General features: G+C 36.1%; 1 protein-coding gene across 2 annotated transcripts in view; it reads left to right on the plus strand.

The window, feature by feature from the left end:
- Positions 1-23,416, plus strand: part of BCKDHB (branched chain keto acid dehydrogenase E1 subunit beta) — a 106,466-nt gene that overhangs the window by 42,112 nt on the left and 40,938 nt on the right. For both annotated transcript variants that reach the window (XM_072333517.1, XM_072333516.1), the window contains exon 9: positions 13,966-14,052. In XM_072333517.1, coding sequence (XP_072189618.1) covers positions 13,966-14,052 — 87 coding nt within the window. The remainder of the gene's footprint in view (positions 1-13,965; positions 14,053-23,416) is intronic.

Here is a 23,416-nt window from a genome sequence, read left to right on the forward strand (position 1 = left end):
ATATGGCCCATGAATTGCTCGTGAAAACTTTTCACATTGCCCACATTCCATATTACAAGCTTCAAATTTAAAGGGATTTAGCAAGTAAATGAGTAATGATGCTTAGTCTATAGTTAGAAGGGTATTATATAGCTCCTGTGTGTGTGTGTGTTTTTTTTTCTTTTCCACATACGCTGATTAAATTCTAATGGTTGTTGGGATTAAGTTCCACAATGGTAATCATATATGAATCATTCTTCCATGGAGATAATTATTACTTCTCTACAGTATTGCCTTCCTTTAAATGTCTGCAGCTATTTATCCTGTTATTATCACTTAGTTGTGCCAGCTACTTTTTCTAAACTACTTTTTGAGGATTCAGATATTACAGATTCTTACTATTTGTGCATTATTAAGCTAAACTATCTGGGGTAAAGTATTTCTGCAATACTTCTGAAGCTTTTAAGGTAATTTGATGATTCAGTCTGCTTTTTACAGAATTACTGTGTAATAGCATAATGCATTATATTTGGCTTACTGTAAGTATTTTTTCTTTTGATGGTCAATATTGATTAGCTTTCTGTGGAGGCAATCAACATGGCTCATGATTGTACCGGATAGACTGCAGAAATTTCCAAATGTAAATACCTTTGATTTCATAGTAAGATTTTTGTTAACTGTTAAGGTTTACTGAAGCTCTTAGAGCTCTAGGTGGTAGGATGACAGGCTGAACTCTGGTTGGATAGATGTATTGATTAGACTTAGTTGTCATTATATTGTTTGTTTCCACTGCTGCTAATGTTGGGCTGGAGAAATGCTTTTCCTTCTCTAGTGCCTTTGTTTTGAGCTGAAGAGCCTGCATTTTTTTTACTGCTTTTAATTTTGTTGTGCTACTCAACATCACCCACCAAAATGAAAGGATTTCTTCTAAATAAATTCAGTGTATTTTATGGTAACTTCTTCTACTAAGTCACCACTACCGATACTATTAAAATATTCCACCACTCATAAATTAAGGTGTATTTTCATGAATGTTTAAAGCTATTAGAAGTTACCTTGTCTGTAGTAGGAAAAAAAACAACAGTTCATAAAATGCTCATTTAATGCACTTGTTGTCATAAGCCTTCAAGAAGAACTAAAAATCCTTGATATTACTAAAATCCTTGGTGTCTTTTGTAACCTTTTTGGGTTTAACTGTTTCCCTGCAGAACCTCTAAGCTGAATTTATGCATCAAATCCTAAACGCTTGGCTAACAAACTTTCTCATTATGATAGAAAACAATTGTTGTCCTATGTACTTGCCTGTATCAGCTTGTCTTGTGATGGATCTTTGGAAGGCTGAAAGGTTCTGACAGGCTGTAAGAATTTAATATGTTAGTAAGTTATTTTTTGCGTCTTTTATGTAGATGTGATTTGCTTTTCATTGTGTGTGACTTACATTGTCCTCAACTATGGGATTAAGTATTATTACACTTTATATGATGGTATGGAACAGAAATTACCTGTGTTATGGTGTATAGTTCACTTTGCCTGTGAACTGATGAAAACAAACAAAAGAAGTTACTGGCTCATTATGAAAAATGTTGTAAAATGAAGTTTGTGGATTATAATCTTGAAGTGTTTATGCAGCGGTTTAATGGATGGAAAAGGTGGGCCTAGAAATCTTTTTTTTTTCTTCTCTTAAAACGTTGTGACTGAATTTTCTTCTAGCTCATTGTGCTTGGAACATAGACTCTTGATACTTAAACCTGTTGCTACTAGAGTATATTTAAATTACCTTAAACTGATGCATATGTTTCAGAAATGTAGGATTGCGCTATTTACATGGTTTAGTGGACATTTCAGTATCTGTGATAAGGTGAATATTTAACTGGAATTTTCAGATATAGTAGCACTTCTAACAAGGCACTAATCAACTTGCTCTCTTTTTACTTGAAATATTTTGCCTGTGTGACAGTGTAGCAGTGATGAGTGTCATTGCTATACAGCAGTTTGATCTGTAACTCTCCTGTTATACAGTAATCCTTACTACTTTTTAAAAACAGGTGATATGCAGGGATTTCATTGATTTGGCCTAAATTCATTAAGAGAAAAGAGTGCCAGCATTACAAAATCCCTGCAGTGAGGTCATTTTCAGATTTTGTGATTCAGTCTATATTTTCCAATTGAACCATATGCAAGGTACTCAATTGTCAGAGCAATATCCTGTCTAAATAATAGTCACATTACTTAGACCAGCAGTGCAGCATGACATGAGTTGGAACAATACTTTATTTGAGGTCTTCTAGCTTAAAAGTTATTGTTTACAGAGGATACTAATCAAACTTTCCAGATGAGAAAAACAGTAAGTGGCAATTTATAACCAGTACAAATAGAGTGTAAGTTATAGTTATAAACTGATTACAGTGTAAGTGGTGCCCTCGCTGTTTGCATTATGATTTGTACATCCAACAGCAACAAAAACAACAAAAAGAACCCCACAACTATTTTTAGTAAAAATTATATGATCTGCAAATGACAAAACTGTAAAACCACTCTTTTTATATGTGATCAAAGATTACCACAGAATATCAGTCATTCCTGCGTTATTATCTCTGACATTTGTGGTGCGTTTACTGATGTGTTACCTATACTATAAAGTTCCCCGTAGTGCTGTGTTTGGAAGATTTAAAGAAAAAGAGCTTATAAATGTATTTATTGCATGTTTGAAGTTACTTTGAATTTAAAGAGTGAGTTTCCAATTTCCCATTTGCCAATAAACTGGTTCATTATTTCAGCACTGAAAGCCAAAGTTTGGGATATTATTTTTTTCAATTCTTTTTAAAAAGAGATTCCTCTTAGAGATTTTGATTCTTTAATAAATAATAATAAATTTAGAAGATGTGATTCTTGTCTGTGCCTCCCTGCATGGAAAATAGAGGTAGAGTTGAGAAGTTTAGTAAGTAAAGAAATGAGTTGGGCGGTCTTGACTTTTAACTTTCTTTTTGTTAGTGTTTAATTGTCTGCAATATGAAGGCAACGATTGTTGGTCTTTAAAAAGCCTGTGGAAACAATTAATTTCTAGTTACCAACTTCAGTGCTTTGTTGACATTGGAGAAATCTTCTATCTTTGCTGTTATATATAATATATTATTATATTATAATATATAATATATTATTATATATTAATAGAAAACTACTGTTTTGCATTTCATGTTGTTTTAATGGAAATTTTAATGAAAAATCACAAGCATATTACTGAACAATAATCACATGTTAATTAAAAACAAACGTAGAATTGTTCAATAAAATGATAACTTGGAAAAAAATAATAATCAGAATTCTGAGATATTTCATCGGCTTTGGATTTGGTCTTACCATCTCTTTCCATGCAATGCTGTGAAGGTATAAAAATGAATTTACTTTTTTCCTTTGGATGACAGCATTATCATAAAGAATGAAAACCAGTTATTGTATAAGTAATGAAAACTGTTTTCTTACAGTTATTTTCCATATTTCCTACCCTACACCATTCCATATTCCTCGTTTACCTTAGTAGATTGTCTTTCTAAATGGTTGTCTAGACAGAAAGTAGCATTGAAAACAATTTGGTGCTTATTGGTTGTTGGAAAAGCTGTGGGAAAGATAATGCTAAGAGCATCTTTTATTTTAGTATACTAAATTAGAAGGGCTGCTTATCTCCTTTACCCAGAGAGACTGAATATTACCAAACTTGGCTGCAATGTGGATATCAGGAGACTGACAAATAGAAGAAAATCAAACCAGCTCACAGAACCATCATTTCCTTGGCTAACAGGCTGAAAATGAATATAACTGTACCTTGAAAATGACTATCCATTTTTCCATTAGTTGAACTAGATGAGAGTTTGTGACTGATAAAGAATGGAGACTGAAGAAATGAGGGCTGCCTAGACGGCTTTGATTAAGAGGGAACAATGAACAGAAAAGATAACAGGAGGAAAAAAAACCACTGCAAGAATGAAAAGGGAAAAGGAGTGAGTTGTTGCTTTAGAAACAATTTAAATTTAAAGAGAAGGTAATACAGGAAAAAAAAAAAGTATTCAGAAGAATATTATCAGTAGTAATACTGATTTTTAAAAACAGTTTTGCAAGATATTAGGCACAATGTTCTTAGACGGTGTATCTTTCAAATAGTAATCACGTCCATTAGACTTGTGCTATTACTTACTTTTGAAAGGGGTCAAAGATGGTGTGAGTGGCATTTTCAGACATCTACTTACCATCTTTATCTACTTAACAATTTTTGTATGTTATTTAGTAATTACTTAGCTCAGTTTTTTTTTTTTCCCTTTTGTTACCTCACGCTTCCCATGTAGTCCATATTAGCAATTCAGATACTAAATCCAATGATTCCTAGCTGTGTCTGGCTTCAGCAGCTGCCTTGAAACAGGTTGGTCTGTCTTGTGATGAGCTGTGTGAATTTATGTGAATCAGAACTGGGTTAAGTTCAGGAATTGAGGTGAAGCTGGTACTCCTGCTGAAAAAAGCTCCTGCTTTTCATGGAATTTTACATTTTTGGAACTGTAGTGTGCCTTTCCAGAATGTTTGTTCACACTGTAAAATACACTACATTTCAGACATAGTACACATGCTCTGGCCTTCATGTGATCCTTTCTGTATTACTTGTAAGATACTGTTGCTGATCTAGCTGAGGAATATCAGTGGTGTTTGTTTCCTGTACTATCAGGAAATCTGTGTATCGTGTGAAGAACTGGATTGACCATGAGAGATCTTTCAGAACTGCCCAAGATTCCTACTGTTTTCCAAGGATAAAATCATAAATTGCACAGAGAACTGGCTGAGCCACTGTCTTTCTATAATTAGCAATTTAGCTCCCTACGTGTTCTCTATGACTCTAAGTGAGAGTTTAAGTCCCTGGAAGAACTAGGATACTTTCCATCCTTTACATAGTTGAAAACAAGCTCCTTAGTGAAAAGGAAGTCTATTTCAGTGTTTCCTATTAACGTATTTTTCTGAGACTTCCTTGTTTTGCATCTCCAAAAGGATGTAGAAAGTGGACTAGTGGACAAAAGGAAGGACGAGTTTGTCCACAGTGTGTTATTAACAACTGATCAAGTCTGGAGGCTGCTGCTGAAGCTTTTGTGCTTTGAAACCTTTACTATTGTTCTTTTGTTTCTGCTTATGTGGTTAGGAATGTTATTTGAGTAAATATAAAGTGACAGAGATGAGCTAGGTGGGTTGGAAGTCAAACGCAAATTGGAAAGTAAGAATCAATTTTTTTCCTAATTAATTGGTTCCAGTGTGTAAATAGGAATTTGATCTTGTGGACGTCAAGAGGTCACTCTATAGAATTCTAGTGTTTTGTTTGCCTAACTTCTTCTGAATTTGGTTGTTATCTTTTTAGGCTAAGCAGAAGGCTTCATCTGTGCAAATGTAACTTTTCTCCATTGTCTCCATCATATGGTCAGTACTACTAGCTACTGTTTTGTTTTTTTCGCAATTAACTTCTTCAGGATGTATGAAAGGGTGTTATGAAAGTATTACAAGAGTGCTTCTACTAGGGTTATTTTACAAGTATCTAAACTTTCTGAAAGACATTAGAAAGCAGAAAGTCTAATGACTGCTTGAAATAATCCTTTGAATTTAGCCTAGCACAGTTCTAAATAAATCTAGCAGCCTAAACTGTTGAGGTACACTCTGCTGTGTCTTATCTGTTTTTTTCCTGTGTTCAGGGCTTTACCAACTCAAATAGAAAGCTGTTTGGATATGCATTCTCTGCTGCTCTAGATTTTTGTGCTAACGTACTGGGAGTGTTGGCTGTCAGCTTTGCAGGAAACTTGGTAGATATTTATGTTAAATGTATCAGCTGCCCCTCTGTGTAATAGGAAGATCATAATCTAAACTCAATTATTTTATTATCTATCCTTTTCGTTGTGTCTATGGATGTTCAGCCTAGCTCTATAGTCAAGTCTTCTGGCTTTAGTTGTCATTTTTTACTTTGCTCTGCTCCTGTGCTCACTTTTGCTCTTTGTCTCTGCACCACTATCTTAATAGTACAACATTGTTTTCAGTGCTATGCAGGAAAAAACCATGTAAGACTTTCAGAATAATTTTTGGCATTCGTAGTGCAATCCTGGCCTGGGCACCATTGAACAGAGCCTGCTCAGATTTTTCTATTCAGTGATAAAATCCCCCCGAACCATCTACAGACTGAACAGTCACAGCTCTCTCAGCCTTTCCTCATAGCAGAAATGCTCCAGTCCCTTAATCTCTGAGGCCCTTTGCGTGGCTCTTTGCAGTCTGTCCACATCTTTTGTACTGGAGAGCCCAGAAGTGGGTGCAGCTCTTGAGGTATGGTCTCAGCAGTGTTGAGTAGAATGGAGGGATTATCTCCCTTGACCTGCTGGCTATACTTGGCCTAATGCAGTTATGTATATGTCTATGTCTAGAATTTTGTCAAATGGTGAGCCTTAGAGAATTGTTATGTTTCTTCTTAGTTTATTGTATTTATGTTGAAACTTAAATTCATACTGTGAGCATTACTCCTTATTAGAAATCAATATGTGAATGCACAGTGATATCTGTGAAAGAGATTTGGTCTTTATGCTCTGTAGGAGCTAATTATTTAGTCTTATTTGCAATGAAGTGGGCAAGAGGTTACACTAAAAGCTTTTTAATTTTCAGGGTTTTTTGTTCATTTTTCATCTTTCATTCAACAGCAGGCAGGTGAGGGTATGGTCATTATGTCAAAGGAGTGCTGTGCTGCAGCTGGGCAGACTCTGCCCCAGTGTGGTAAGGCTGCATTCAGTGATTAATAGTAGCACAGGGCTGTTCTCAGTACCTTTCTCTCCTGCACCCCTGTTTATTGCTAATATCCTATGCGTTTAAGGACCCTATTCTGTTGTTTTTTTGTTTTTTTGGGGTTTTTTTCCTGTTGCAAATCCAGATTCATATCCATTCATCTACATTCTTTGCAGTCTGAGACTCTAATGGACTTCTTGTCCTTATATAAATTGCCTGTTGGAGCTGTTGTTGCCGTATAAATTTCTTTCTGTGTTTCCTTCCATTTTGGGGTGGCTGGCAGTGGCTCTGAGCTCTACCCAGCCCTAGCTGATGACAGCTGCAGTTGCTGTGGTACCTGCAACGTGTGGCTGCCAGCCCCCGGGGCTGGAAATCTGCTGCATGAACCACACAAGCAGTAAGTAGTAAGTAATAGATTAAAAGCCTCTGTGTTGTTTAAATACTAGCAGGAAGAGAAGGATTTGTGCTCTGCTGTTGTCGGTCACTTAAAATGACTGATAATGTTTTCACAATCCATGTAAAATTTAAAAGAAAATAAATTTGGATTTTCTTTTGTGTTCACTGCTGTTGATCTGCATCCTCACCTATTGCACGGCTTTGTGTTGGTGTTAGTTTTGTTTTTGTTTTCATTTTATTGTTTGAAAAGAATCTACTGTCTCATTACCAACAGTTGAGAAACCTTTTCATACTTTGGGCTGTTGAGCTGTATTTGATGAAATAGTATTTTTTCACATAATTTGTCTTTGCATCCTCAGCATTACTGATAAATGAGTTTCAATTAACTTCGGAATTTAGTATAGATAGCATAGTATATTAGATCTTGTTTTTGATCTCTAGAAATTTAGCGCCATTGACAGCTGGACCATTTGTTATTTTCTTGTAGATTGATTTAATAGGGGAAATTCAGGTCAGATGTTAGGAAGAAAAGTCTTTACTCATAGTGCAATGAAGTACTGGCTCAGCTTCCCAGAGAAGCTGTGGATATCCCATCCCTGGAGACATTCAAGGCCAGGTTGGATGGGGCCCTGCAAAGCCTGATCTGATGGGGATTGCTACTAAATGATCTTTAAGGTCCCTTCCAGCATGAGGCATTCTGTCATTCTATGAATTTCATATACTTTAATGATAAGAATTATTTTTGAATCTGTTAAAAACGTATACAATTTTTAGCTTTAACTATTTCTGGGAGAAGGTAGTTCTTTTGTGCAGCTGATAGCTATGATTTGCAAACTGGATCATGGCCATCAGTAAGCTAAAGTGCTCTTGTATGTCCACATTTCCTAGGGCACTTCCTGTTCCCTTTCATTCCTTCTTTCAGCATTGCCTTGGGAATTGGGAACATAATTACTTCATTTGTTATGCCTGTTGATATATCACATACAGTAACAGTTCCTTCTTTTGGGAATGCGTTGGACTTAGTGTCATGCTACCAAGTTCATTAAAGCCAATATAAAATGGAAAAATATTTTTCAAGGCATTTATGGAAACTTTATCATAGATTTATTAATTTATTTTAAGCTTCTGTATTCTGACTAGTTTTCAGTAAAGGTGTATCAATTAATGGAATTTTTATGTGATTTTATAGTAGTTTTCATAGTGTTCATCAACAATGAGACATTTGGGTACTTTTGCCAGCTTCACTGAAAATAATTTTTAAAGCTAATTTTCTAAATTATGCAGGAAATCTATATATATAGTTTGTAAGGAGTAAGATCGAAAGTATGCTTTAAAGGGGAAGGTGAACACCAAAATAATTTCTTTAAGAGATGGAAGCTTTTCTTTTCACAGAAATAGGCAACTTGCCAGTGTGCTGCAATAATATACATTTATAACATAATTTGAGCTTCGATAATTTCTCTAAGAGCAGTTGCCATGTAAAGAAAGGAGCTAGTTACAGTGAAAATAGTGCTGTTACCATGTGTGGGGGTGATAGTGTTGGCTATCAAACTCATTTTGATTTAAGTCTGCTTTCCCATAAGTAAGGGCCCAGAACATTGCTGGTAATGTCAGCACTTAGATTTCAAAGCGTTTGGAAGCGCCAGATGTGTATTATTTTATTCTGTCATCAGAACCTGTGAAAGAGGAGAAAGCAGTCAAAATGACAAATTAGGAATTGAACAGAAAGATGATTATGGAAACTCTTGGATAAAGAGTGCAGTGAGGGAGGTTGAAAATAATTCACAAAGCTGCTTCACTGCAAAAACATTGGGCAACTGTTCAGCAAAGCTTGGGCTACAACCTGAATGTCTGAGATTGGCAGAGGCACAGAGGGTGGCTGGGAATCGTACTGCCATCTCTGACAAAACTTAACTTGTCATTGCTGTGTCCTACACCAATGTGAGAGAGATCTGACAAACAAATTGGGGTAAAAAGCTATATTTGATATTAATTGTTTTTGAGTTACTTCAGTTGTTAAAAGCAAGGACTCTTGAAAGCTCTGTTCTCCATTGAAAGCCCTACCCTCCATTGTCCAAGAAGGTAACAGTGGTGTGGCAACTCATGCATTGCTGCCACTGACTGGGCCTCGGTAGAGGGAGCGCTGCTGAAATGTGCTGGAAGCTTCTGCAAGTAGGTGACCTGGATCTGCTCTATCTCTGTGCCAGTGCCTGCTGGTTTCTGCTGACTGTACAGTGCTACAGGGTAAATCGGATTATCTCCTGAAACTGGCTTGCCTCATGGTCCTATAGGTGCATGTGGAAATGCCAGGGTACAGTGCAGGCTCTGGTTTGAGCAGAAGCCTTCCCTTCTGGGAGCAGCCAGGCTTACATCAGCTGAACTTGGCTGTGAAAATGCAGAATGGCTGGGGCCCCAGCTCTCTGAGTAACCAGATGCTACTTCTGACTTTCTTCAGTGAACTGATACTAAAGCTAATAAGCAAAAAATCCCAGTTTCATTTAATTTGAGATAGGAAATGCCTACAGGTACACTTAGCACCCTCAGAAGTATGGATTTTAGAGACCAGCCAGCAACAGCTTCTGTTTATAGATTTAAAGAAGAGACATTTTGCATGCCTCTTTAAAAGGTGAGAAAATTCTATGGTAGTCATTTTTTTACATTGTGCCAGTTTAACCACTGTTTTCTTCAGTGATTTTTGTCCTTTTTAATGCCAGTGTTATTTCAGATTCAGTTTGAAGAGTGAGGACCCTATTAGTCATGTCTACTGTGCTATAGACAGAGCTGCTAGTGGCAGTCTGGTAAAATATTTGGACTGCAAATGTTGGATTTTGGTTACCTTAGAGATTGAATGTTTGACTCGTGATGTGACAGAGAGTAACATTTTGTAGTTTAATTTAAAAATGAAATTAATATTTTATAGAAGAACATTGATATCTGCAAACAGTCTTAACAATTCATGCCCGTGTTTTATGGCTTGCAATGGCTTGCAACTCCTTAGCTACGTTGTTTCTAGGAAATGGGATTAAATAAAATAAGAAAAAAAAATGCACTTGTTGCAGTTATGGCTATGTAGCCATAGCATTATCTTTGATAGAGAAAACTATGTCATAATAAAAATGAAGAAGGCATACAGAGAACCTTAAGTTTGTTGTACCTTTCAGGCAGTAATTTATTAATCACTGATGTCTTATGGAACTTCTTCATTTAAAACAAAAGAAGAAGACAAAACAAAACCAAAAAATAAAACCAAACAGAAAAAACAGCCCCTCCCAAATGGTGTACTATATCAATTAAAAGGAATGATTTATAAAACTACGAATAAATTAGCAACTAATAAAGCTAATAAAATAATAAAGGGAAAGCAAAGCTTTAGAATGTATGATAGACAGTTAAAAGTTGCATTAGATCTTTGATAGGTGCTAAAAAGTTAAACATACATAGTTGAGAAGTAAGACATTAGGAGTGCTCTAACTTAACACTGCCCTTCCCTGTCATACAGTTTAATCAATGAGAAGAGCTAAGTCACTGAGTACTTGCAGAGTGGTCTTTGTAACCTGTTCAAAATTTATATTAAAGATATGGAAAACATTTTAAACCCTTTAAAACTACTAATAATTAAAAAAAAAAAAAATAGAGCTAGGAAACAGTTGGAGGAATGGATACTCAGTCAAGAATGAAGATCTGTGTTTACTGACTGAGCTGAATTCAGACATACGCTATATTTTTTTAACATAATCCAATAGAATTTTACATCTTGAAATAATAAGTGTAGACTATATTACATCTTTATTCCAGTTAGCAATCATTTGTTAAAGAGAAACAAACAACAACAACCAAGAACAAAACAGAAAAATAAACCAAAACATAACAAAGAAAAACCAACAAAAAATAGCGCAACCCCCCAAAAAACCCCATCTCTTTCTCAGGAACAGGGAATTACAGTCAGTTGAATCTGGACTGGTGCAGTTGTGCTTTGACCAAAAGAGCATGTGCATCCAAGAACTACAGGACTGAGGTTACATTTATCTTTGTGTTTGGCAGTGTTCTGAAAAAGGATGGAATGCTTGTTCTAGATGGTGTAGGACACTGTAAACTGGGGATGATCCAGGACTGTAAGAATGATGAAGTGATGAATTGGAAGTGTGCTGCATGATGAAGGATTTAAACCTCTGTTTGCTTAGTTTAGCAAAAGGGTGGTCAGGAGATGATTTGATCACAGTCTGAACATATTCATGTGGGGAGTGGAGATCTGATAGTAGATAACTTCTCAGTCTAGCAAACAGAAGAAAAATAAGAACCTACAGCTTGAAGTTAAGTCAGCCAAATTAGTTTAGAAATATAGCACAAAATTTTAGTGATGAGAGCAGTTGAAGACTGGAACAACTTAGCAATAGCTGTGATGCATTTGCAAACACTGAGAATGCCATAATTAACATAGCATGTCTTTCTGAAAGACACAGTGTAGTTTAGGAACAAGTGCTAATCCTCCTGCAAAAATTAATACAGTAGAGCCTACTTGCATCCTTTCATAAAATTCAGGACTATATTTGTGCTGCAGTATTGTGCTCATTTTGTTTCTCTTTTAATATTTAGAAGAATATTTAAGGCATTTCTGTATGGCACAGTATGGTGCAGATATCCACGCCTGCCATGAGCAAGCTGAGTTGGTTAACCAAGAGCATCTATGCTTTGTTAGCCTGGTTGCCAAATGGGTAGATTCAGTTGGGCTGAGATGCTTGGTTATCATGTCTATGTGCTATGTGTCTATGTTAGCAAATGAACAAAGGCAACAAATCTTTGAAGCCCTTGGGAAAATATGTAAAAATATAGCTCTTTTCAAAGGAGAAGGGGATTTTAAAAAATGTGGTGGTGGTGTTTGTTTTCATGTGTTCTATTTGAGAGCAGGCTTGTTCATGAGAGAAAAGTTGTTAATAAGAGAGTCCATATTGGACCCAACATGTAAAAATAGTTGAAGGCTGAGAAATTCCCTATTCTTATCCTTTTCTAAAAATCCAATGATCTCAGTTTTGGACTTGCAATAATGAACTGCTGGAATACTGTTTTGATCCCATGCAGATTTTCTTACATGTTTTCCAACAGTGTCTATGTTTCACATTAATATGTTCTGAAAGACGAAACCTGTAATTTTAATAATAGCTTGTGATGTTTCAAACTGTGTATTTCTCAGAAGAAATATATGCAAAAGAATAAATGCCACTGTTTAGAATAAGAGGGTTCTCGAAAGAGAAACTGCCTTAAATTGACTAATCCTATCAGTTTTATCAGATTTAATCTGGAGTGTAAATTTTGTTTGTTGAGATGTTGTTTTGGTATATTTGACAGACTTGTCGTGCAGTTAATGTCTTTAGTCTTTAGATATGAGTTTTCTGTGTGGGCCTGTGAAATACAAGAAAACAGCCTACTTAGCTATAGATTACTTTCCAGCTATTTAAATGCCATTTTCTGTCTTGTTTAGATCTGAGTGTAGTGAAGGTTTCTGACAGTACATGATACATTTAGGATTGCTTATAGGCCTGTCACCTGCTGGCAACTCTGTGGAAGAGCTACCTAGGGCCAAACATTTTAGAAACGTGAAAGGATTAGGTATGTACTGGCATTAGAATGAAATCTGTGTTATTAAGATATAGCATTTATGTATTCTTTTATGTAGGTAGCATGGAGGTGCCCCACTGGACAATGTACTGGTGTAGACTGAAGATAGCAGCATTAAGAGTGACCTGATAGCTAGTGCTGTCCTGGGCTTTTCCACTTAATGACAGTGATAAACCAACAGTACACTAGATAATTATCTTTACAATCTTGCTGTAACTGACACTGACATAATGACATACACATTCTTTTGATGACTTTTTTCCCTAATCTGCCTCTCCAGAAGCTCTTAGATTTTTATTTATTTATTTATTTATTTATTTATTTTAATACACCTTATGAACTGGTAAGGTGTCTATTATGAAAAATGAAGCCTGTTGCTTTATTGCTTTATTTTCAATATATATATATATTTGAATCCTAGACAGTTTACCATGTAGTTGCAATAAAGTTTGAGATACTTGAGTGTACTGAAGCTTTGTACTCTAATCAGACTAAAATGTTTTGCTTAAATTGTCATGTTTTAATACAAATACAATTTCTTTTTGATTAAAAGTAGTTTGTGTCACATTCTTTATATATTGTACTATGTAGTATTTCTGAAATGGATCAAACAAAACCTGCACAAACAATGAGATTTGAAAGTAAAAAAAATGTTGCTTGTAATTGCTGAATAAAACTTAAGAAGCATCACACAATTGTTTTCTTGCTAAATATATATGCTTCCATATATTTAATAGCTGGACTTACTGAATAGTTGTGATTTATGGGTTTAGATGGGCTCTGATGGGGCAAATTTATATGTCAGTGAAGGATTACTTTGCATATAAGATTCTCAGTATTTTCAGAATCCAAGCTGACTCTAACTGAAATCTTATTTTCCTGTTACAGTTTGCAACTGTTAGGATAAATACAGTGGAAACTATTCTTCATTTTTGTTTTAAATAGAGTAGATGATATTACCACTTCTATAGTGAGTGACGATACTGTTACTCTAGTAAACAGAAAAATGTATTGTATTAGTTATTAAGTTTAGATCTCTGGGGTGATTCACTATTTCAGTAAGAATGCAAGAGGGAAAAAGTAGCTACATCCAAATTACTGCTAATTATATCACACAGTTCATATATTTCATACGCAACACATGTAAGAAATCACTAGAGCTGTAATTTGATTGAGTTTGTTTTTCCTTTTCAGTCAGTAGCAAAGACCGGGCGGTTGCTGATTAGCCATGAGGCTCCCTTGACAGGAGGATTTGCATCTGAAATCAGTTCCACAGTTCAGGTAAGCAGATAAATTTTTTTTTTTAAAGTGTCTGAATATATTCACCCATATATTTGTTACTACATTAAAAATGGAGGTTTTCGTATTTTTGGAATATGTTTCTTTAATATTTCAATTTTGGTTTTGTGGTTGCTTGCATTACTTTGAACAGATGCTAAGCCATATAGTTACCATGCAGTGTGCTTTGCAGCTGCGAAACTGGAAAACTTTCAGTGAATAGCAGGGAATATGTACTGCTGGATGCAAAGGAAGAATCTATTGTATGATATACTTTAATGTGTTTTTCTGGCCTTTCTCATGTCTTGTCTTCATAACTTCTTAAAATTCATTCTAGAAATGTGGAAATTAGAAAAAGCATCCGAATATAATAAAGTGCAGTGTGGTGTTAAATGTAGTGTTCAGAGACCTTATTGGGAATGCAGTCTACAAAAGTGGTTCTGGTAGAGTTTTGGTGATTTCCATACGTTTGTTGAGCCTGTCTGCACAGAGTGGCTTTGAAAATTTGAGGCATACATCAGTATCAACTGTCTAGAGCACCAGGCTTAACAGAAGTTCTTTTGAGTTTTCTACCATGTTTTGTATCTGTACTTGCATGTAGGTTTTCCCATTAACTTAATTTCCTTTTCTGTGTGCATCAGTCACTCTGGTTTCTAGAAAAACCTAAACTAATTGTGTCCATGCCTATCAGATTACTCTTTTCTGATTACTCTGTTCTCAGAGGAGTAAAATCACAGAGATTAGAGAGAAAGGTGATTCTAAAGTTCACACAAATAATAATCCATATGGACAGTAGTTGAAGCTTAGGAATAAGCCTTTTTTTCTTTCCCTTTTCACAGAAAAGGGTGAAGTTAATTGGTCTTGAAATGTGAATTGATTTAAATCTGCATAAGGCATCAGAAAACTTGAATTTCTTAGTATATGTGAAAAAAATAAAGAGTAATTTGATTGATTTTAACATTACTGTGAAGATCATTTACTTTTTCTATGAAAACCTTCTTTCCATGAGCAACCAAATATTTATAATCTGTCAAAGTTAGTATTTGACCGCTGTTCCATCTCCCTTTTATAGGTGACCTTGCTGGCTAAAATAGACTACTAGTGTCATAACGCACTGCCAACCATGAGTCTTGAACGTGGTGATTTCTCTTAAATTCGTATGAAAATGTGAAACAGAATCAATGGAGCGTGTCTTTTAGTGTCTTGTGTTGTTATCAACAGGTCAGGAGAAAATTATTTGAATTCAGGAAGCAATCTCGTAACTTAGTAGCATAAAAGGGGAAAGCATGTGTGTGGGAGAGGAAAAAGAATTAGAGGAAAAAAGGTTATCAGTAAACATTATTGGGAGGTTAATTGCTTCAGATAGTCAGTGTACTGCTGGAACTACAAAATGAGTATTTAATCTGCTCAGTACTCCACTAGGAAAGGTACCCACCTAATTGATCCATCTAGAGTTGTTCTTCATATAAGGGGTGTATTTTGACACATATGACTTATTTAGAAAATGAAGTTTTATTTCCTTAATAAATTACTGTTTCTTTTGGTCCCTACTGTGAAAGCATTATTAGTTACTATAGTGAAAATAGTATATCTTATATTCATATTTTCTAGAAAGTGGGATTTTCTTCTTGAGAAATATTAGTTAATTTATCGCACATACTACTTCAGAAGAAGGTGAAATATAAGGCCAGCATTTAATTTGTCTATAGCAAGTTTCTTTTATATAAATTGGCTGACTTGACTCTGTCATACAACTATGTTATCATTACTCTTTAAGTCCTTTCTTGAAGATTTTAATATCCTGTCCACAATTCTTGATACCTGTTAAGAATATCTATATTGAAAAAGAGATTAGAATAAAAAATACAAAACACAACAGCTTTTTCAAGAGCAGTATCACATTAGGCAAAATGAAGACCTTGCTTTTTTAAATTTAGTCAAACGAATTTCCTAAATAGTGAAGCAAAGTTTATATGTCTGATACCAGTTTGCAGGAAAAATAAAAATGAAAAGTGAAATTCATTTTTTCTGGATGTGATGCATACTAAGACTGCCAAAAATAGGGGATTGCAGTTGGCTTTACTTTCTTCTTGCATATGGAAGTAATAAGACTTCAGTCAATTGTGTTCAGTTGGATTGGATGGTTACTTTTCCATATTGTTATTCCATCCTTGCTGTGAGGTCTCTCATCATACAAATAGGGTGAATAAAAGTACATAGATTATTTCAAAATAGTTAACTGTCATAAGCATTTCATGGTGATGTAGACTTCAAGGAAATGAGTATGAATAGTAACGATAGTTTTCACTCATGAGTTATGGGACAGAACTACATTGAATGGTTTCCTTTTTGGTGTTTGAGGGATTAAAATCAGTGTTTGGAGAGCGTGTTAACTAAGTTCTCTGTCAAATACAGAATATTTAAAAGGGGCGTATTATTGCATTAAATAGTTATTCACGTACTATAACTTTGCCCTCAGTACTGAAGTTTTTATGTGTGCTCTATGGATATTTTGAAATGAATAAAAGATAATAGGATAAACTCAATACAGGTACAGTTAATACTAGTTGATTATATTCAATGTAAAAGCTTTCAGAAGTGTTCAGCAGTAAGGGCACTAAACTTCCTTAAGGACTCAATGGGAGAGTGGTTGGAGGAGCCGTGGCTAAAGGAGCAGTGAGATGTCAGCTCCAACACTGTGTAGAAATCATCATTACATTATTAACTTGTACTATAAAGTTTTGTAAATCCAGCGTTTGCTTCTCTGTTAAAAAACAAAATGAGAGAAATGAGTTGTTTTCAAAGAGAGAAAGGCTCCCTTGTGAGTAGATGCAGAAGTGGGTTATGTTAGGTTGTATAAGAAAACGTTGGTTTCTGCTTACACATGCCAAGAAGCCCAGTCACAGCCCAGGCAAAGGAGCCACAGTAGTCAGTCCATGGAATTGGAGCCCTGATCAGGTCATCTCTGTGGGTTGTGGGGGCATAGCCAGCATCAGGAATCAGGGAGGGCTGAATAAAAAGGAACCCGCATGCCCAGGGCACCAGTAGTGGGAGCATGTCACTGTCTGTCACTAGCCAACATTGGGCTGGACAAGCTGGGATTAGGTTAAGAGACATGGGAGCCAGGAATATGTCTGTGCATTTCTGGATGAAAGTCAACTGGAGGAACTGAGAGGTCTAAGCCAGCTACTGGCTTTGCAGCCTTTGGGTGTGTTAAAATGACAAGAAGAAGATTAATGTAAGAGTAATGTGAGTACCTGCTGTGTTAGTTTGCCTTTTCATTTTTGCCAATCTTGTAATTATTTTATTTTAATTAACTTGTATTAAATTATATTGCATCACCTTCTAAGTGTCTACCATTCTAGAGCTATAGGTGAGGCTGACCAACCTCAGTGAGTGGTGTTTCTCCTATTAAAACAATCAGGGAGCCTTCTGACTGTTTCTGAAATTGGGTTAAGCTCTAATTTGGGCATGTCCAACCTATGGCCCACATGCAGCCTGGCACATTTGGCCCCTGCGCTGCATCGTCTGCTCTGCTGCCGCTGTGACTCTGCCTGGCCAAGTGGCTGAGCCCAGCCCCAGCAGCACACACGCTTCTCACCAACAGCCAACTGGTACTCTATTAATGCTGTCTGAGCTGAAACCAGGGCATGGGGAGTATGCAGTGTGCAGTGCCATCTCAAGTTATAGCAAATAGTTGGATGCGTTTTGATTCATTGTCGAAACACAGTCATGTGAACAGCAAAAACTTTGCAGCCCAGCTTTCCATTCAGGTAAAGGAATTTGAGTGCAGGTTTCAAGGTTGCAACAAAAATTCATCATTTTTTTGGTGTACTTGCAATTCCATTTTCAGTTGACATAAATACGTTACTTGGGAATTTTCAAATGGATTATATGGAGTTGCAATCAGGTATTCAACTCAAAAATTTGACCATGTCTTTTTACTTTTATAAGCCCTATCTTTGCAGTGTAAAACATTCCATACTTCTCAGTCACGCCTTATTCATGTCATTGTTTTTTGGCAGTACACACGTTTGTGGACAACTGTTTTCAAGGATGAAGCACTGGAAGAAGAATAAAATTTCATCAAAAAATCTCTGATGAACACTGATAACTCACTAAAAATTGCAGCCACTGACATCAGACCAGATACTGATGCATTGGTGTCACAAAAACAGGGTCACGTATCCCACTGGTTCTGTGGTTTATTATATTGGCCCACAGAATCAGAGGTGGATGTTGGTGGTACAGCAATAGAAGTAGAACCTTCCCACCAGTAACAAGTGTGTATGGGGCAGATGTGTGTCTCTGAATTCCTCCATTCAGAAAAATAGTACCCACTGATATTCAGTGTTGCTTGCTGAACATTGATGGAGACCAAAGAGTGGATGGGAGCACAGTGAGACAGTGGGTGGTGCAGATTTTTATGACCATAGCATGCAGCTCTTGTTCATCGCAGGCAAAAGTGCAGAGCTAATGGTGGTGACTGCATTGTGTTGAAGACTATCTTGTTTTGGAGCTGAGACTTTGCTCTATCAGATAGTGGTATTGTGCTCTTTATAGCAGTTGTTGTTTCCATGGAAATAAATAGGAGGAATTACCTTTGTGCATGTAGTCCAGGACGGTTTCTCTTTACTCAGTGTGGCCCACACAAGCTAAGAGTTTGGATGCCCATGCTCTAAATTGATGGCTCTCTTTCTATAGTGTGTCTGTGGTAAAAACTGCCATACAGAGGCAGGTTGCATTCCCACTTTTTCCTTGTCATTGCTGCCTTACTGACAAAATAAAGATGATGGTGTGATATACTGTTAGATAGAAAGGCTTAATACAGGACTATTAAACAAACAATTGTACAAGAGGAACTGAATTCATGTGCAGGAAAAACTAATCTTTGATGTTAGAAGTCTTTCATTCTTTCAATAGTTGATAACCCTTTTGTCAAATCTCTACAATTGTAGATGCCATCTGAGTTCCAATTTAAGTTGCTATGTTTTGCTTTTTCTTGCAAATGGTTTATTATTCAAGATTGCTTTTGAAAGCTGTTTTATTGATCTCTTTTGTAGAAGGTTGAGGTCCTTATGAATGGAATGGTTTTACTTAGCATGCAGTGTAATGGGAAGAAATCCAAACCCAAAGTAGTAAACGTGCTGTAACTTATCGCCATCACTTGAAAGATTTTGTTTTCAAAAGTGAGGTGGTACTAAACTGAAAGGCTCATCTAAAACTAACTCAAAAGTGATCTTTTCTTTAAGATGTTGCCATCATCTCTTTGTTTTATTCTAAATTTGTCTTTCACTCTGGGATGTAACATATTAGAAAGCAATGTTTACACTGAAGGCCTTAAATCTTATCATGCTCTATACAGTATTTCAGGCGTGTCAGAAAATGCTCAGATTCTCTTTTTAAGAAAGGCTTAATTTCATTCCCTCCTCTAAAAACAGGTGCCCTTTTAGTATGAAATCTCAGGCACTTATTTCTGGTTGTATTGGAAGAGAGTGTTTGAAATTTGGATGTGATTGAAAGTTTCATGGCGATCTGAAGAATAGTTCCTTAAAAATTGCAGTTTGCTGTTTTTATGTAGCTTCTGTGTATGATAGAATGATAGAATGTGCACACTAGTTTGGACCCTAGAGGCTATTCTGCTTAATTTCTGATGCACTTGGGTAAATATGAGCTGCTTGACCGCAGAATTTAATCAGCACTAAATTGACATAATTCAGAGTATAATGTTCTTTTTTTGTTATGCAGGTCACCTTTCTTGTCTTTTATTGAAACTGTTTTGGAAGAGCTATACTGTACTAATGTTCTGAGAAGTGATAGCAATTTGGCAGAGGATGTATTTAGGAACTGGAAAGTTGTGGAGAACAGAGTTAAAATTGCTGGGGAAATTTATAGGTAGCGTAGGAAATGTTTGTGCTGGGTAAACTTTATGGCATGAGTGCTGACTAATGGCTTGATTTTGTTCATTTCCTTGTTTTTAGGGCTTGTTCATCCAATGTGTAGTTGATTCTTGCTTTCAATGGGACTAGATGTGGGAAGATTGTGTTATGGTTACAGTAATGGTAGTTACTGTTTTCTTTTAGGACTAAAAATGAACGTAGGAAATTAGCAGAAACCATCTGTCATTGATCTTGCAAACACAGAAAGTCTGTGTCATGTGAGTCTTTGTGGCTTATCCCCCATTCACTATAGCTACTATTTAATTTAAAAAAAAAAAAAAAAAAAAAGGAAAATAGTAAATTTGGAGTGATTTAAGATTTTTGAAATTTCATTTAGGAAAACTGATGGTTGTGTACATTACATCAGTAAAATTACAGCAGAATACACCAAAAAAGTACATTTTCTTGTGTGTGTGGATAACAAAGATGGCTCAAGAAGGGTGTTGTCTCCTTGGTGTCTATAGAATAACAAGATGGCGCAGTATGTGTTTTTTTTTGTAGGAGACCTGCACAGATACAAAAAGGAAAGTATTCAGTCCTGTAAGAACAGAGGAGATTCTGGTTTAACTGTGGGTTTAAGGAAAGTATTCAGTCCTGTAAGAACAGAGGAGATTCTGGTTTAACTGTGGGTTTTTTTGTTTTATTAGTGTGGCTTCTTTTCTTATTGCCTGGCAGCTACTCTGACCTTGGACATCTGATTACAGGAGAACAGAGCTCCCTACTCTGGAGTTCTTCCAGAAGGCATCATGTGCTTCTCCAAGTTATACCAGGGTTTGTCTTACAAAGATTAACATTAATCAGGGGAATGGTCCCAGCAAATTCAATGAAATAACACGTATCAGAGGATTGAGTTACATGATCTTATTTTTTCAGTTGTTCAGTTCTGTATGTAAAATTGGATAGAGTAATCCTTCTGTGTTTGGATTGGTGGTGCTTTTGATTTCCTTCCGCCACTGCAAAATAAGGCTTAATCTGTAGTAAGTGGGGTAATTTCCTGCTACTGTGTAACACTAGGAGAAACTGTTAGGTGAGCTATTTCTGTGAGAAGTATTTCAGGAAAAAAGAGGCGTTGTATGTCCAGGAATGCCTTTCAAAGGTGTAGCAACATCAGAGCAAAAGAAAAAATTCACTCTCCCAAATTATACTTTCAGATTCTTTGAACTGAATTCCATTGCATGGTATATCTTGGGAATATCTAAACTACCCATATTCTAAATGGTTCCATTACTTCATTCTTCTCATAACCTGAAGTTAAACTGTTTTTTCTCAGTGAAGTGGTAACAGCCTTCCATGACTCTTTGTGGTTCTTAGAACAAATGATTACAACGCTGTACTCCAAAAATTTTTGGGAGACCAGATTTGAGTTTCAAATCACTCATCTGTGACTGCATTAGGGATTTACGTACTGCAGTTGGAGCTAATTAATAACTTGAGGTGGTCTGTGGGGGTTTACTTTGTAATTATGATAAATAGCATTGAATCTTGAGCTGGTGCCACTTAAAATCTAGTTTTAATGAACAGGTTGTAAACCTCTCAAAGTCTGTCTGTGTTGAAAGCAATTTTTTTTTTCTGGTGTAATTGAAATTCATTTGTATTTAAATGATTTCATTTTCACAATATGTAGTGAAACAAATTACCTTTTGAACTGATCGTTGAGATATAGTGGAATGGATAAGTCTTATGAATTTGGAAGAACTTGAGGTAAAAAATGTTAGCATTACTTTATTATGTAATGGAAGGATTTGGAAGAATTCTCCATTCTGAGACATAATAGAAGATGACTCAAACTCTGCTTTCCTAGTTGACTATAAAGATGACTTGGGACAAGCCAGCCTGGACAGCTTTTCATAATGTACAGACTTTTTTGCTAGTGAGGACCATTTCAAAGAATTAGCTAAATGAAGAGGTCCTTGGCTTAAGAAAACAGCACACTGAAACATGTAGGGATAGGAATGTGGTCATTCAGCTTGCGTTCATATAAATTATTAAATCTGAATTTATGTTTTTAACCTTGCTTTGACACAGTCGCAGTAGGCAGTAAGAAAGTAAATAGAACACTATGTCAGTATTTCAGTTCTGTCCTATTAAATTTTGTTTGCTGCTTACGTGCTTTTAGTCTGTGTATCAGGAATCACAAGCTCTAAAAGCCTGGTTTTATAGGTTACAACATCAATTTATGTCACTAGGAGTGTGATCTAGGAAACCTTGACATTAAATATAAAGAAAAGCTGGAATAAACACGTGAAAGTAAATTCAAGGTGAAAAGAAAATATAATGCAATGGAAGAGGAACAGTGTCTTAATGAAAAAGAAAATCAGAACATATAGAAATTATCCATAATATTGGAAACCAGTAACATTTTTTCTTAAGAAGGCATTGAACTTACTTTCATGATGTTTCCCATGTTGAAGTTCTTAGTGTCTTGAGTCAAAAGCGTATGTGACAGGTGTATGATGGTGCTCATTGTGTTTGTGAATATAGACAGTGCAGTGAGCCCCCTGCTTATGTTGCATTGTAAACTAGAAGCAATTGTTGTAGTGCAAGACTGAATTCTTGGAATGTTTTGATTGTCTTCAGCAGATTTTGATAATATAGAAAATAAATTTATCTAAAACAGAAGCAGAAAAAGTAATAATTACAATGACATATGTTATCTGCTAAGACTATGAGGGAGTGTTCTATTCTTCTAAGCTGGAATAAATTCAGCACAGAAAGTAGTGGTGTAATGAGCTGAATATAGCCAAATAGTGAACTGCAGACACAGTAAGCTATTTGTATTGCGTGAAACTCCCAAGTCCCTAAATGCAAACAAGCCCCAATTCCTCAAATAGCAAACGAAATAAAGTACTCAAATAGTGGGGTGAATTTTTATATAATTCACCTGCAAACATGGTCGTTATAATTGTAAATGCAGGGTAGGAAGTTCCGCACGAATGTGCGCAAGAACTTCTTTACGGTGAGGGTGACGGAGCACTGGAACAGGCTGCCCAGGGAGGTGGTGGAGTCTCCTTCTCTGGAGATATTCAAGACCCGCCTGGACGCCTACCTGTGTGACGTGGTGTAGGGAGCCTGCTTTGGCAGGGGGGTTGGACTTGATGATCTCTAGAGGTCCCTTCCAACCCCTACAATTCTGTGATCCTGTGATTCTGTAGGTATGTCCAGTTAGTTCAGTTTGTAAACACAGTAAAAATCAAATGCCTTATTAATCTGCATTTTGACTTGAAGGTCTTTAAACTTCTGTGGAATGTTTCATGAAAATATCCCCGCAAAACTGTACACGGATTAAGAGATGCTGGTGTTTCTTATTTGTATGCACTCCTCTTGTTTTTAGGGAACGGCCTCATTTACTGCATGAGATAGCACAAAGCAACTACCATTCCCTATGCACTCATTGTAAATGAGTAGCCCAAACCTGAATCTTGTTCACA

The sequence above is a fragment of the Excalfactoria chinensis genome, chromosome 3 (assembly GCF_039878825.1).
Source record: "Excalfactoria chinensis isolate bCotChi1 chromosome 3, bCotChi1.hap2, whole genome shotgun sequence".
In the NCBI taxonomy this organism is placed as follows: domain Eukaryota; kingdom Metazoa; phylum Chordata; class Aves; order Galliformes; family Phasianidae; genus Excalfactoria; species Excalfactoria chinensis.